The sequence below is a fragment of the Callorhinus ursinus genome, unplaced genomic scaffold, assembly GCF_003265705.2.
Source record: "Callorhinus ursinus isolate GAN/ISIS: 27379988/994484 unplaced genomic scaffold, GSC_fseal_2.0 scaffold87, whole genome shotgun sequence".
Lineage (NCBI taxonomy): Eukaryota > Metazoa > Chordata > Mammalia > Carnivora > Otariidae > Callorhinus > Callorhinus ursinus.
The window spans coordinates 1,001,262-1,017,174 of record NW_027397149.1 but is presented as its reverse complement, the minus strand read 5'-3'; the positions used below and the strand labels follow the sequence as shown (position 1 = coordinate 1,017,174).

The following is a 15,913-nucleotide window of genomic DNA, read 5'->3' as shown; positions in this document are numbered from 1 at the left end:
GAGGGATAGGGTGCCGATGGGGGGGTGAGAATCTGCCCCCTCACTCCGATCTCTGATTTTCCAAAAGGTGTTTCCAGACAATGGCAGATCTGTTTTCCTGTTCAGAAAACAAATTCTCTCTCTCCTCATGTATGCCTTGTGTCTCCCAGCTGGCTTCATTTGAACAAAGGGTTTTACTACAAAAGCAAAATGAACATTTCTGTTCATCCTTCACTGTTCCAGGGAGGAAACTGAAGTCTCGCGAGAGAAGTGACCCCACTAAAGTGGCAGAGAGGGTCCCTCCACTCCCCACCCTCCTGCCCCCAGTGCCCCACATGGCAGCCCCCACAGGGGCACGCGGTTTACTCTTGCCACTCCTGTTGCCTAAATGTTCTCCCTTCTACCCTCAAGACATTCAGCCACACACCAACCCCCCCCCCCGCCACCCCACACCCCTCACCGAGCCTTTTATCACAGGTGGCACCTCCCCAGCCCCTCCACTACAAACAGAATTCCTTTCTTTGGCCTCCAGCTGTGCTTCCTACATGTAGCACCAGCCCGGCTCCCATTACCCTGCGCTGTTATTTATCTGTTTACACAGAAGCCTCCGCTACTAAACCTGGAGCCCATTCCAAGGTTCCTGCTCCGCACCTGGCACAGAGCAGGCGCCCCAGAAATGACGCTCAGATGCCCTGGCTACAGAGAGAATTCTATTAAATGCTCCTCCTTTGTCTTTTCATGCCTATGTCTCTCTTTTGGCAGGCTTATATTTGGGTTCTCTTGTTTTTTATTTCTGAATCTTCTGGCAAAATTCTGTGTTCGGTAGAATACTGGACATAAAGATAGAATTTCGGGTTGAGGTCCTCCATCCGACACTCAGTAGCTGGGTGAATGTAAAGAAGTCACTTATTATTAGAAAGAGACAAGTCTTAAAGCTTGGCTCCTGCCCTTACTCATTCCATGACCTTTGGAGCTTCAGTTTGTTCATCTGCTATAGGAGATGAGACCAACCAATTGTGACAAGCCCCTGGCACGGATCTGGCACACATAAGTACAGAATAAACGTTTATTTTTTTTTCTCTCTAATTCTCCCTCATCTGTTCTGAGGATTTTTCTTCATATTCCCTCTCTCCGTGCCTTTTTCCTTCTGCCTCTTCTCTTTGTCTCCCCTCCTCCCCCAAACTGTCTCTCTTTCCTGTCTCCTCTCTCACTATTGTTTGTCTCTCTCCTCTTCCTTGGCCCTTTTTTTTTAAGAGTTTATTTATTTATTTGGCAGAGAGAGAGAGAGAGAGAGAGAGAGAGCACAAGTAGGGGGAAACTGGCTCCCCGCTGAGCAAGGAGCCCGACTTGGGGCTCAAATCAGGGACTCTCTGGTATCATGACCTGAGCCGAAGGCAGACACTTAATCACCTGAGCCAACCAGGTGTCCCATGGCCTTTCTTTTTATATCTTTTTCAGATAAAGTTGATGAGGGCAACCCTTGTCTTTCTCATCTGTAGTTAGCTTTATTTTATGGTTTAACTTAGTTCAGATCCTGGAGCTCTTTATCAAATGCATCATAAGATTTGAAGAAAGAAAAATTTTTTAAGTGTATTTTTTTAGTCATCTCTACATCCTACACGGGCCTTGAACTCAGGATCCTGAGATCAAGAGTCACATGCTCTTCCGACTGAGACAGGCAGGTGCCCCTCAAAGACAGAATTTTCTGTAAGCTGACTTGAACAACTCAAAGTCACTTGGGAATCTGTTTTTAATTTCCTTTTATTGAGCTATGATTACATGGTAATTCTTTTTTTAATCTGTGTGTATGCTTTTTTTTGTTGTTTGGTTTTTGTTTTGTTTTGTTTTGTTTAAGATTTTATTTATTTGAAAGAGACCGTGAGTGAGAGAGAGAGAACACAGAGATAGAGTGGGAGGGAGAAGCAGACTCCCCGCTGAGCAGGGAGTCTGACGTGGGGCTTGATCCCAGGACCCCGGGATCATGACCTCAACCGAAGGCAGACACTTAACCAACTGAGTCACCCAGGCACCCCATGTTTTTTGTTTTTAATATTTTATTTTTAAGGGGCGCTTGGGTGGCTCAGTTGTTTGAACATCCTACTTGGTTTCAGCTCAGGTCATGATCTCAAGGTTATGGGACTGAGCCCCACATCGGGCTCCACACTGGGCATGGAGCCTGCTTGGATTCTCTCTGTCCCTTTCCCTCTGCCCCTCTCCACCCAGCTCGTGCTTTCTCTCTTTTAAAAAAGCAAAAAAAATGATAATTTTTTTAAAGATTTTATTTATTTATTTGTCAGAGAGAAACACAGTGAGAGAGGGAACACAAGCAGGGGAGTAGGAAAGGGAGAAGCAGACTCCCAACCGAGCAGAGAGCCCGACGTGGGGCTCAATCCCAGGACCCCGGGACCATGACCCGAGCCAAAGGTAGACGCTTAATGACTGAGCCGCCCAGGTGCCCCAGAAAAAAAGATTTTATTTTTAAGTAATCTTTACACCCAACATGGGGCTCTAACTACAACCCCAAGATCGAGTCACGCCAGCCAGGAGCCTCTAACCTCTGTGTTTTTGCCTTCAGCCTCCATACCTCTTACTGACTGGCTTGATCAATTGCAACCCTTTGTGTTTTCCTTTGTTTCCTGTATTTGTTTTCCTCCTCACCAAGAGTAATCACCATCCAGAACATATAACAAATTAACAATATCAAATATTGATACAACAATATCACAGTGGGAATGAGGAGAGGTCATTCCACCAGGATGCAGTCATTCTTGCTGTGTCGGGAAGAATTCATCTGACAATATGAGCGGATTTCGTTTCCCTCATATATCTCATGAGGCTCGGTCTTGTGCTCTTGCCCTTGATGTGTTCTGCAAATGCATGAAGATGGGTGGTATGATGTGCTGGGGATGGGCACAGACAGGCTGGACCCCTCAGAAGCCGGATGCCTGGGGCCAGTTATTTTACTTCTCTCTGCTTGTTTTCTCATCTGAAAAAAACAAACACAGACAAAAAGGCGATAAAAATTGTGCCTGCCTCTGAGGGTTGCTGTGGTTCTGAAATCGTTCATGTAGGTAAAGTTCCAGAACACTGCCTGGTGCAAGCTGAATGCCAAGGAAATACTTCTGTTTCTCATGGTCTAAGGAGTGGCTCCATCCTGTGGAAATAAGAAAATCATAAAATTCCTAATTACCCTGCACGTTTGACTTATTTATTTTTATCCCTCATGTTTTTAGTTATAAACCTAAATCGTATATTCCTTGCATTCCATTCATACGCTTCAGTCTTGTTCTTTTCTTTTCCCGATTCAATACTTCAATACGCTGCAGACAAACTAAAGCCTCAAAGCCCCGTGCTTGTCCGCCTGAGGCCAGACTTGCTGATTTTAGTGCTTCCCAACTCAGGCCCTATCACATCAAGGTTATGAGATGTCCTGTGTCTCCTCTACCATCATCACCTTTTCCTGTCCACTCAGCTGATAAAAGAATAAGGGCAAAATGGTCAACCAAGCAGAGAACACTGATACGCAGGGCAAGATAGCTTGAACTGAACATCATTGAAAGCACTTACTGAGCAGGCATGGGAAATGGAAACGACGTATCCTGCCCTAGAGGGGCTCACACCCTAGTGAGGGCCAAACCTGATCAAACTGGTCTTCAGAATGCCATGGATGAGCATAGCCAGACACAGAGGGGTCTGGTCAAGCACGGAGGAGGGGACAAGTATCCTGTCTGGGGCCGCAAACCATGGTCACAGAGGCCAGGATTGCGCAGTGAAAAGAGAGAAGCAGGCTGAGGTCTGGCTCTGCCCCTTTCCTTGGGCAAATTACTTAAAAGTCTCCAAATCTCAGTTTCCTCATTAGAGAAGGAAGGATAAGATCCACTGCAGGGGTAATTTAGAGGATTAAATGAGACATACAAATGTGCTTAGTCAGGGGCACCTGGCTGGCTCAGCCGGTGCAGCATCTCGGGGTTGTGACTTCGAGCCCTTTGTTGGGTAGAGATTACCTACAAAAAGAAAAGAAATGTTCTTAGTAAATTGCTAGGCACATAGAAGGCGCATGGGCCAGGAGCAGTGGCACTGGAGGAGTGGAGACATTGAAACAAGGTAGGAAAACCAGCGCAGGGGACAAAGTGGGACACATCGTCCTTCACTGTGGAAGAAAGTGTCCCAGCAGACCGGGCTCACAGGGACTGCATGAAGCCTGTTAAGAATCCCCAGGCAAGCCATGAACAGAGCCAAGAGCGAGCATGGTTTTCATGATTGCTAATCTATCCGTTTGGGGGCGGGGATAAGGAGCCAAAGGGGCCAACCCTACTCTCAGAGGCTGAGGAATGAACAAGGAAGAGAGCTGGAGCTCCTGCCTGAAGGCGTCACCTTTCTGCACAAGAGAGAGAAAGCAGATCCACTGATGGCAAGAGTTGAGGTTGGGCAAAGCCGCTTAGGGAAGCTGTGAGAGGTCTGGAAGAGCAACTGTAGGAAAGGGAAAGAAAGAGCATTGCCCAGATCCACATGACATTGTGGATAACCAGGTAGAGTTAGGGGCACTACGTGTGGTGAGCTGTGTGATTTTCTCCAACGGGGCTCACAAACCTGGTACCAGGATGAAAGGAAAGTGGTCGTAGGGGTTCCAAGGCAGAAGCTTTATGAGGAAGGTGTGGCAGAGGACAAGGCTGGCAAGTGCCAGAGACAGGGTGGTTGGAGCAATACACCACAGAGTCAAGGTTATAGAGGAAGTGGACTGAGATAAGGGAGGGCTGGTCAGGGAGGGACTCCAGGATGTGGTCTCCAAGAAAAGAAGTATCAGTAGGATGGATTGGCAGGTGGAGTGGGGGAAAGGGGAGGCTCAGAGTCTGGGGAATCTGATGGTCAGTGTAGAGCAAGCGTGAGTCGCAATGAGATTTAAGGTGGGTTCCTGTTGTGAAGGGGCAGATGGTCTTTCAGAGATGAGAAGCAATGCTGGATCAAGATGGAAGGGGCCAGAAGTGCTGACTGCCTACTTTATGAGGTGCTTTACATAAACTATCTGCTGTTACCCCCTAATAGCCCTTCAAGTTGGGAATTCGTGAAAAATGGAAATCAAATAGATTGCCAAGGGTCTCACAGCTGTTGAGCCAGGAATCTCACATTTGATCCCAGGGCTGACTGGTTCCAAAACCCAGATTCTTTCCACCTTCCTAGATTTCCCCCAAAGAGGTGGCACTTGGGACCTTTCTAATTCATTTTTATCATTTTTTAAGTTTATTTATTTAAGTGTTCTCTACACCCAACATGGGGCTTGAACTCGTGACCCCGAGATCAAGAGTCACATGCTCCTCTGACTGAGTCAGGCAGGCACCCCCATTCTTGTCATTTTTCACAGCTCTCAAGGTTGGAATCTCTGACTCTTGGATCCTGAGCAGCTGGTAGGTGACATCCGGCAGGCCCTGAGCAGTGATGAAATGCTCCTGAGCTCAGCCCTGTCTTTATTCCATGCTGGCAGCAAGATGGCCCTGGGAAGGGTGGGGGGGGGGGAGTCAGCAGGGTAGGTCCCGCTGCAGGTGGGCAAGGGTGAAGGGAAGAGCAACAGGAAGTACCTGGACTCTCTTGTTTAAGCTCTGGCTGTTTCCTGTGATTGACCTACTCAGTAAGTCATTCATTCAGCAGGAGGGGGAGGTTGGAGATGGTCAGATCTGGGCTCCGATTTAGCTCCGGCACTTGAGTGTTGTGACTTTGGATGACATTGACCAACTTTCTCAATTAGCCCAGAATTAAAGGGTTTTCTGGGATGTGGCACTTCTAGTGCTAAAACCAAGATGGTCCTGGGGTGCCTGTCTGGCTCAATCGGTAGAGTATGCCACTCCTGATCTTGGAGTTGTGAGTTCAAGCCCCACTTTGGGCCCAGAGCTTACATTACATACATAAATACATACAGGGGCACCTGGGTGGCTCAGTTGGTTAAGCGTCTGCCTTCGGCTCAGTCATGGTCCTGGAGTCCCGGGATGGAGCCCTGCATGGGGCTACCCGCTAGGCAGGGAGCCTGCTTCTCCCTCTCCCTCCACCCCTCCCACCCCCATTCATGCTCTCTCTCTCAAATAAATAAAATCTAAAAAAAAAAAAAAATACATATATACATACATACCTAAAACGAGGATCATCCAGACACAATTGGAACGGTTGGTCATCTCAGATGGGCTACTCAAACCCTTCTAAAGCCTCAGTTTCCAAGTGTATTCCCGCTATCTGCTGTCTGCTTCTCTGCTCCTAACCACCTGCGGTTGTGCTTTTCAGAGAACACAAGAGCAGGGAACATAGTTTAATTCCATCTAGTCAGAAGAAGCTCAAGGTTGACTGCATGCTCCTTTATCTGCTGAAGCTGAACTTCTTTTTTTTTTTTTAAGCCCAAAGGGAAATGTATTATAAGGACACAAGAACCCAAGGACAGGAGTGAATCTGGGCATCAGGAAGGAACTAGAACCAGGGACTCAAATACCATCAGAAATGGTCTCTCCAGTGCTCCTCTCTGCTGGCTGCTTCTTCCACTTCTCTGGTCCATGTGATGGGAGTGGGGTCACTGAGAGCTCCTAACTTGTACATCTAACAGATTCAGTCATCCAGGCAGTCATTCAGCCTCAGCCCCGAAGTTCCAAGGGAGAAAACTACTTGGTCCAGCACTCGTGAAGTGTTAACCCAGCAACTCATGGCTAGAAGACAGGTGACTGGTAGGAACCATTCAGAAAAGGTGATTCCTCAAATGGTGGCGCTAGTTAGAGAACCCAAGTGCCCAGGACAGGGCAGAAGCTGTGGGACTCCCCCAGGAGGTAGACTAGAGCAGTGGTTCTTGGAATCACCCGGAAGTCCCTAAGACTGCTGCCTGGGTCCCACCTCCTGGGAGACTCTGATTGTCTTGGTCTGGGGTGTGGCTACAGCGTCACGCTTTTATTCTTTTTTGTTTTGTTTTGTTTTTTTTAAAAGATTTTATTCATTGCCAGAGAGAGAGAGAAAGAGAGAGAGCGAGCGAGAGCACAAGCAGGGGTAGGGGCAGAGGGAGAAGCAGGCTCCCTGCTAAAGCAGGGAACCCGACGCAGGACTCTAGGATCATGACCTGAGCGGAAGGCAAACGCCTAACCGACTGAGCCACCCCTGCGCCCCTACAGCGTGGAGCTTTTTAAAAAAAGCTTCCCACGTGCTTTGGGTGTGCAGCCAAGGTTGTGAGGCTCCGCCCAGCGCTGCGCGCCTCCAGATCACCTAAAGCCTCTGACGCGCCAAGTCTGGGCGGAGCCTGAGATCAGTGGCCAAGGCCTTCCCAGGAGATGCTGCGCTCGCCGGCCCTCCGGCCGCTCCGGGCCCGTGAAGTTCAAGTGCAGCACGGCCCAACAGGGCTCTCCGTGGTGGAACGTTCGCGGCCGCACTGCCCAGGACGGCGGCTACCACTGGCTGCCCGCGCCGATTGAGCACCTGAAATTTAATTACTGAGCCTGAAGCACTCCTGAGTATTTTATTTGAATTAAATTGAATTTGAAGAGCCGCATGTGGCTAATGACTACTGTACTGGACAGAACAGGTCTGGTGATCTCAGCTAGGGGGCGGGAGGGCATATCTGAACTGCCTGTGGCATTTCCTAACCCACCTCAGAGTCGCTATTGCTGCGGCTGTCCTCACCGCCCCCCCCAACTCAGGCCCTAAAACAGTGGAAGAGAACGGGGGAGGGGGGCAGAGGGATAAAGAGTGGGCGCTAGAGAAGGCCCCGCAGGCGATTCTGAAGCCCGGTCCTTGCTCGTCCTTACTCATCCGATGAGAGCCTCCCCGGAGAGCGGTCCAGTTATATCCACTTCGGGGTCACAAACCTCCCCGAAACCTAGTGCCCTAAGGCAGTGAGACTGATTTTTCTCATAAATCGGTTTTATTTTCTTTCCTTTTTTAAAATGAAAGATTATATTTATTTGAGAGAGCAAGCGAGCGAGAGAGCACTAGCTGGGGGAGTGGCAGAGGGAGAAGCAGGCTTCCTGCTGAGCAAGAAGCCTGATGCACGACTCGATTCCAGGGCTCTGGGATCACCACTGGAACCTAAGGCAGACGGTTAACTGACTGAGCCACCCAGGTGCCCCAATAAATCTGTTTTAAAAAGGGTTCAGTGGGGTAGTCTCTGCTGCACTTGGAGTGGCGTGAAAGCTGGGGGAGAGTCATCTGAGGAGTGGCTCACTTACAGGTGGGTGGCTGATGTTGGCTGTCATTTGGGACTGTAGCTGGGACTTTCACCAGGGCACCTACATGTATCCTGGGCTTCCTCACACATGGTGACTGGGTTCCAAGAGGGAACATTGAGATGATAGATAGATAGAGAGAGAGAGAGAGAGAGAGATAACAGATAGATGGATAGCAACCCCAAGCCCGGTGGGAGCTCTGTCCCTTTTTAAATATTTTTTTATTTTTATTTTTTAAGATTTTTTTTTTTTTAAGTAATCTCTACACCCAACGTGAGGCTTGAATTCACAATCCCGAGATCAAGAGTCATATACTCCACCGACTGAGCCAGCCAGGCACTGCCCCCCTTTTTAAAAATGTATTTATTTAATTTTCTAAAAGTTTGTTTGTTTGTTTAAATAATCTCCACACCCAATGTGGGGCTTGAACCCACAACCCTGAGATCAAGGGTCCACAGACGGAGCCAGCCAGGCATCTCTCTCTCGCTCTCTCTTTTTTTAAAAGATTTATTTATTTTTAAAGATTTTATTTCTTTATTTGACAGAGAGAGACATAGCGAGAGAGGGAACACAGCAGGGGGACTGGTAGAGGGAGAAGCAGGCTTCCCGCGGAGCAGGGAGTCCAACGCGGGGCTCGATCCCAGGATCCTGGGATTATGACCTGAGCGGAAGGCAGACGCTTAACGACTGAGCCACCCAGGCGCCCCTATTTATTTTAGAGGGAGTAAGGGCAGAGGGAGAGAATCTTTCGAGCAGACTCCCCGCAAAGCATGGAGCCGGAAGCAGGGATTGATCCTGAAACCCACAAGCTCACAACCTGAGCCAAAACCAAGACTCCGACGCTCAACCGACTGAACCACCCAAGCGCCCCCTGTCCCTTTTTTTTTTTTAACCTAGGCTTGGGACATGCTGTCACTTCGACTCTCTTCCATTCATTAGAAGTCAGTCAGAAGAAGTCATCTCTTGAACAGTCAGGCCAGCCTCTGTTCAAGAGATGGGGGACGAGACTCAACCCTATGACAGAAGAAATGTCAAGGATTTGCAGACATGTTTTAAAACCACCACATACACTTAGGAGGGAAGAGTCCCAAGGACAGAACTGTGCACACAGCAGCCCACAAGCCGGCTGCCTAGTCTATGAGAATTAAGTTTTCTCTCGCTGGTTCCAGGTATGGTCAGGTTCCTCCCTGAACACCTAGCCCCAGGAGCACCCCTTCAACCCAGAAGACAACCCCCCCAGGGCCTCTTTAATAGACTTCTGACCCAGAGACTTCTCTATTGCACACACTCCTTGAGTAACTTCCCGATTTCTGTTTTCAGAAATTCTTGAGCACTGGAGTGGGAGGAACCTGAGCGTCAGGACATCTGGGTTCTGATCCCTGCCCTGCAGAAGGTTGTAAAAAAAAAAAAATGCAGGCTGGGGCGCCTGGCTGGCTCAGTCAGTGGAGCATGTGACTCTTGATCTCGTGTTGTGAGTTCGAGCCCCACGTTTGGTGTAGAGATTACTTAAAAATAAAAATCTTAAGGGGCGCCTGGATGGCTCAGTTGTTTAGCATCCGCCTTCGGCTCAAATCATGATCCCAAGATCCTGGGATCGAGCCCCGTGTTGGGCTTCCTGCTTGGCGGGAGGCCTGCTTCTCCCTCTCCCACTCCCCCTTCTTGTGTTCCCTATCTCTCTCTGTCAAATAAATAAATAAAATCTTTAAAAAAATAAAATTTCATTTAAAAAATCTTTTTTTTAAGATTTTAAAGATCTTATTTATTTATTTGACAGAGAGACAGTGAGAGAGGGAATTCTATACCCATTAAACAACAACTCCCCATTCCCCTTTCCCCCCAGTCCCTGACAACCCCATTCTACTTTCTTTGTCTCCGTGAATTTGACTGCTCTGGGGACCTCGTACAAGTAGAATTCTACAGTATTTGTCTTTTTGTGACTACTTATTTCACTTAGCATACGGTTTTCTTTTCTTTTAAGATTTTATTTATTTGTCAGAAAGAGAGAGAGCACAAGCAGGGGAGCGGCAGAGGGAGAAGCAGACTCGTCGCTGAGCAGGGAGACTGACATGGGGCTCGATCCCAGGACCCTGAGATCATGACCTGAGCTGAAGGCAGATGCTTAACCGACTGAGCCACCCAAGCGTCCCTAGCATATGGTTTTCAAGGTTCAGCCATGTTGTAGCAGGTGTCAGACTGTCCTTCCTTTTTGGGGCTGAATAATATTCCACTGCATCTATACATATATGTGTGTGTGTATAGCATTTTGTTTATCCATTCATCCGTTGATGGATATTTAAGTTTTTTCTACCTTTTGGCTGTTGTGAATAACGCTGCTAATAAACACTGGTATGCAAATATCTGTTTGACCCTCTGCTTTCATTTCTTTTGTATATACATAGAAGTATAATTGCTGGATCACCAAGGAATTCTATTTTTAATCTTTTAAGGAACTAGTTAAAAAATGTTAAGCTTTTTTTTTAAGATTTTATTTATTTATTTGACAGAGAGAGACAGTGAGAGCAGGAACACAAGCAGGGGGAGTGGGAGAGGGAGAAGCAGGCTTCCCGCGGAGCAGGGAGCCTGATGTGGGACTCGATCCCAGGACCCTGGGATCATGACCTGAGCCGAAGGCAGACGCTTAACGACTGAGCCACCCAGGCGCCCGTAAGCTTTTTTTTTTTTAAGTGATGAGAGTTAAGAATTAAAACATGCAGGGGCACCTGGGTGGCTCAGTCAGTTAAGCATCTGACTCTGGATCTCAGTAGAGTTCATGATCTCAGGGTCATGAGATAGGAACCTGAGTCAGCCTGCATGGTAAGCCTGGAGCCTGCTTGGGATTCTCTCTGTCTTTCTCTGCCCCACCCTGCCCCCACCTCGTTCATGTGCGCAAGCCCATGCTCTCGCTCTCGCTCTCTCCAAAAAAAATATATATATATATCAAAACATCCAATTTTGATTCCAGATCATAGCTGATCTTCCTGGTTTTAATAATGTTTATCCTTCTAGTGTTTTGTCTTTTTTTTAAAGATTTTATTTATTTATTCATGAGAGACAGAAAGAGAGAGAGAGAGAGGCAGAGGAAGAAGCAGGCTCCCAAGGAGAAGGGAGCCTGATGAGGGACTTGATCCCAGGACCCTGGGATCATGACCTGGGCCGTAGGCAGATGCCCAACCATCTGAGCCACCCAGGCGCTCCTAGTGTTTTGTCTTTTTAAGGAAAGACTAAAACAGAACATACATAATTTTCAGATTTTACTTATGTATTCACTTATTTAGATTTTTAAAAACTTTTTTTATTGTTGTAAATACATGTAACAAAATTTATCTTAACCTGTTTGAGTTTTTTTTAAGCTTTTCTTTATTTATTTGACAGAGAGAGCACAAGCAAGGGGAGAGGCAGGGAAGAATCAGAGCAGGGAGCCCGATGCGGAGCTCAATCCCAGGACCCTGGGATCATGACCTGAGCCGAAGGCAGACACTTAACCGACTGAGCCACCCAGGCGCCCCAATCCGTTTTTGTTTTTTTTTTAAGTTTATTTATTTTTTTTAATAATCTCTATGCCCAAAGTGCAGGTCGAACTCATGACCCCGAGAGCAAGAGTCACATGCCCCTCCGACAGAGCGAACCAGGTGCCCCAATCTTAACCATTTTTAAGTGTCCAGTTCAGTGGTATCAGGTTCAGGTTTTATTTTAAGGCTTATGATCTCATCAAATTATAATCACATCAGGTTTCAGCATGTGTCACAGGGCTGGGAGCTTCCGGATTCTATTTCCACCTACTCCCATCCCATGCCACACTGTGTGCTCCTTCCGGCCCTTTCCTCAAAACTGCCAGGACCGAGCAATGTGAGTCACACTGCCCTTGTAAACCATCTTCTAAGACACTAACGTTTCAATATACATTCAGATACATATTTTTCAGTCTTTCTCATTAAATGGCTGTCATTTTGCAAAAGAAAATATTAATCCCGAGTAAGAGTTGTGTTGTGTTGGGTTGCTTGCCAGACTAGGAATTTACATCTATGCTTCTCCAGTCCGAACCACATACATGGGTTGTGTGATCTCGGGCACTACACGGCCCTTATGCGGGGCCTGCTTGTCATCTGTCTGCCAGCGAGTTAAACTAGACAATCTCCGAAGGGACCCAAGTGGCTGACGACACTCCCTCATGCCCCACCCCCAGGCTTCTCTTGACCCCTCACCCCAGGAGAAAGGACCGGGGTGGCAAACGTCCAGAGCCTTGGAGATAGGCCTAAGCCTGATTCTTGATTCTTCCCAGAGGCCCTACTCTGCTGCTACCCACACCTCGCCTTACAGATGTCTTCCAACCAAAACTGAGGCCGCATGGTCTGAAGACAAAGAGATGTATGTTCATGAGAAGTATGGAGAAGGCTGGGTCAAGCAGGAGGGGGGTGTGGGCTGGGCGGCAGGAGCAGATTTGGTGGGGCCCCGTGGGCAGGCCAGGGACAGGGCATCCGCCTGCGGGGGAAGCCAGGAGCCTCAGGGCTCTGCAAACTGACCTCTTTCTTGGTCTCCAGGTGAATGTTCTGGGGCCTGGGGCCTGGCTATGAGGTAAGACTGAGTTCGATGCAAGCACAGCCCGTTAGGGCCCCACCTCTCGCCAGGAAATGCCTCCTCACCACATTGACCACATCCCCCCAGGTTGCCTAGGAAACACTCCACTGGGACTGGAGGAGTTGGGGCACCATTGCCCAGCAACAGGGTGTGCCCTCCCTTCCACCCTTATCTGAGGCAACTGCCCAGCACCCTCCTCCACAGGGAGGAGTGCTCTGAAGGGAGAGCCAGGAGCCTTGGGGCTGCCCCGAGGTAAGATGAGGCTGCAGGAGGCCCCTGCAGGTGGGGGGCCCGGCAGGCAGAGACAAGCAACGGAGACAGAGCCTGGGGGGGGGCGGGGGGGGGAACAAGTGCAGAGGTGGGGCCTGACACCTAGCACGACAGCAAGCAAGGTGGAGCCTGTAGAGAGCAAGACCCACTCCACGGAGAGTCTTGAGGCCGCTGGAGCGTCCAAGGTGCCAGCCAGCAGCGGGTGGGCGCACATACACAGGGTGGGAACGGGCAGGGAGGAGGGGAGCTTCTCATTTCCTTACCCACCACTTCCTCTGAGGCCCAAGCAAGACCTGGGGCGCAGGGGCGCAGTGGGGAGGGGGTGCTAGACAGGAGGAAAGAAGCCCTCGGGTCCCTTAGGTTTCATCTGAGGCACCCCCGGGTCTGAGAGGGAACCAGGGCTTCTGGAAGCGAGCTGGGGAACCTGAGCGGGCATGTCCGGTTGCCGGCCACGGAGGGACCCTGGCTCTCCAGGCTTCTGCCTCTCTCTTGCCCTTCTGGGGTTCCCTTTGCTCCTCTGTCTGCCGGGGTCTGTTTCCCAGGCCAGATACCAAGCCCCCTGGGCCTCTGTCTCTCTCCTCACTGTGGTTTGGACACTCATGGCCTCTCTCTCTTTCTCTCTTTCTCTCTAGGCCCACCCTGTCTCATCTGCTTCCTCTCCCGACCCGTCTCTCCAAGATGCCTTCGACTCCAGAGCAGCCCTCTGGGCACACGGAGGGACTCCCTACATCAGAGCTGGGTTCGTGGCCCCCACTGCCCTGCGGGCCCTGCATCCCCATCATGCTGGCCCTGGCCTCCCTCGCTGCACTTTTCCTCCTAACGACAGCTATGTTGGCCGAACGCCTGTTCCGCCGCTCGCAGCACCCAGACCCCAGCACCCATGCACCCACCCTGGTCTGGCGCCCCGGAGGAGAACTGTGGATTGAGCCCAAGGGCACCCCCCGAGAGCGCTCCGAGGACTGGTACGGCTCTGCGGTCCCCTTGCTGATGGACCGGCCCCCAGACCCTCCCACCCCCGGGGGCACCTTGGAGGCCAGCGCGACAGCCCCACCTGCCCCTTTAGCCCCACTCTCCCCATCCGGCTCCTTGGTCCCCCGCACCCCACCCAGGGCCCCAGCCCGCAGCACCTTCTGGGGGCCCCAGGCCTGGGACGAGAGGCCCTGTGTCCCAGGCTTGGTGAGCTGGGCTGAGCCAGAACAGAGGCCAGAGGCCAGCGTGTACTTGGGGAGCCCCCAGGCCCAGAGGCAGCGACTAGGAAGCCCTGATCCTGAGTGGGGCCTCCAGCCTCGGGTCACCCTGGAGCAGATCTCCGCTTTCTGGAGGCGTGAAGGTCGGACCAGCGTGGGGTTCTGAATCCCCAGGGCCTGGAGGATTGGCCTCCCAAAGACCCCTGAAGAAGGCCCTACCTCAGAGAGTCTCTCCAACGCCTTAAGGCCCTGAAGCTCCAGCCCAGGAGCCCAAGCTGATACCTGGGTCCCCGGGAAGAATGCCCCCCATCCGCTGCCAGCCTTTTACATCTGGATTTCAATTCCCTGGATCTGGGGCCAGGCGGGCTCTGTGTGGACAGAGCGGGTGCTCCAGAGGAAGCCCAGAGGTGCCTCCCTTTGGCTGCCCAGGCCTGCAGCACAGAGAATTCGGGATGGGGCCAACTCTGGGCCAGAAGCCACCAAAATCACGATGCCGCTTAAGATCTCAAGGTACCAGAGAGGCAGAAAAGAGCATCATCACAGAGACTTGCACCTCCCTTGTGCACCTAAGATGCCGGGATCAGAGTGCGGGGGTCCCGTGGATGCCGAAGAACAGGCTGAGTGTGGATGACGAGGGTCAGTCCCGCCAGCAAGAGAGGACAGGAAGCCAGCCTCCCAGAGCCACAGATCATGCCTCTAGGAAAACACACACAGAGGTTAAGACCAGGCAAAGGAGCATCTTATTACACCTCAACTGTGGCTTTGACCCCCAACTTGCACCAGGGACTTGGTCAGCCAAACTGGAGAGGCCCCTTCCTTGCCTACAGCTGGGACCTCAAGTCAATGGCAGGCAGCCATTGCAGGGGGCGGGAGGCCAGCCAAGGAGATGCGAGTTTGATCCAATACGGAAAGGAACACTGTCCCAGGGCAGAGCGGCTCCTAATATGCGGCCTCTGGCCACCTTCCCTCCCAGCTTGCTGGATCAGTCCAGAGAGACAGATTTGCCCCAAGGCAGGCTTATTTATAAAGCTCCATCCTGAAGAAATGGAGCCCAGAGACGTCCTTGGCCCTACAGCCATCTGTCTGAGCTGCTCTCCTCTCTGGGAGAGGAGCTAGGAGCTGGGGAAAGGGGACGGGGTTTCCGTTCCCCGGGGGTCCAGCTTCTCCAACTTCACTCATGAATGTTAGGATTTTTGTCGTATCACTTTACCACCTGTACTATTTTTTTACTTTATATTTTTCTTTAAGATGATGTACTATTTGCTTAATAAATTTATTTTAAAAGGAACCTTTTTTGTATCACTTCTGCAAATGGAAAACCAGTATCGCTTGCTATAGATAGAAGGTTCAACATGAAAAGAAGTACAAGGTAAACAAAGATATTAGGTAGACATTGTTCCCATTCATTGACTCAAAGATCTGCTCTTTCTTTGTTAAAGGAAAAGAGAACCGATGGATCGGCAAGGGTTAGGAAAGTGTTAGACATCCTCTTACCATCCTGCGGCGTCCTCCCTCCCCCCTCTACCCCCTGGAAGCACTGAGACAGACTGAGAGTCCTACACGGAGAGCGGCCGTCCTGTGCTATTTAATGGCCAGGAACCTCCCCTGTTCACACCTGGGAAATGCTGCTGGACAGGGGCCAAGAGTCAGCTCTTCCTTCCTGCCGGGACCACAAGCACTTGGGCTGGACCTCCCCTCTCACGCCCTGGATGCTAGAAGGAA

The 15,913-nt window shown here is 50.3% G+C and overlaps 1 protein-coding gene across 5 annotated transcripts in view; it reads left to right on the top strand.

Annotated features, from left to right (window-relative positions):
* CUNH16orf54 (chromosome unknown C16orf54 homolog) overlaps window positions 1-15,479 on the top strand; it is a 28,648-nt gene extending 13,169 nt beyond the window's left edge. The window contains exons 1-3 of one of the 5 annotated variants that reach the window (XM_025853921.2): window positions 12,410-12,524; window positions 12,698-12,731; window positions 13,637-15,479. In XM_025853921.2, coding sequence (XP_025709706.1) covers window positions 12,727-12,731; window positions 13,637-14,357 — 726 coding nt within the window. In that variant the 5' untranslated portion in view covers window positions 12,410-12,524; window positions 12,698-12,726 and the 3' untranslated portion in view covers window positions 14,358-15,479. Of the gene's footprint in view, window positions 1-12,342; window positions 12,525-12,697; window positions 12,732-12,847; window positions 12,987-13,047; window positions 13,207-13,636 lie in introns of those variants that run through there. The other 4 variants (XM_025853918.2, XM_025853922.2, XM_025853923.2 and 1 more) reach the window with 4 other exon arrangements.
* Window positions 15,480-15,913: the final 434 nt, after the last annotated feature.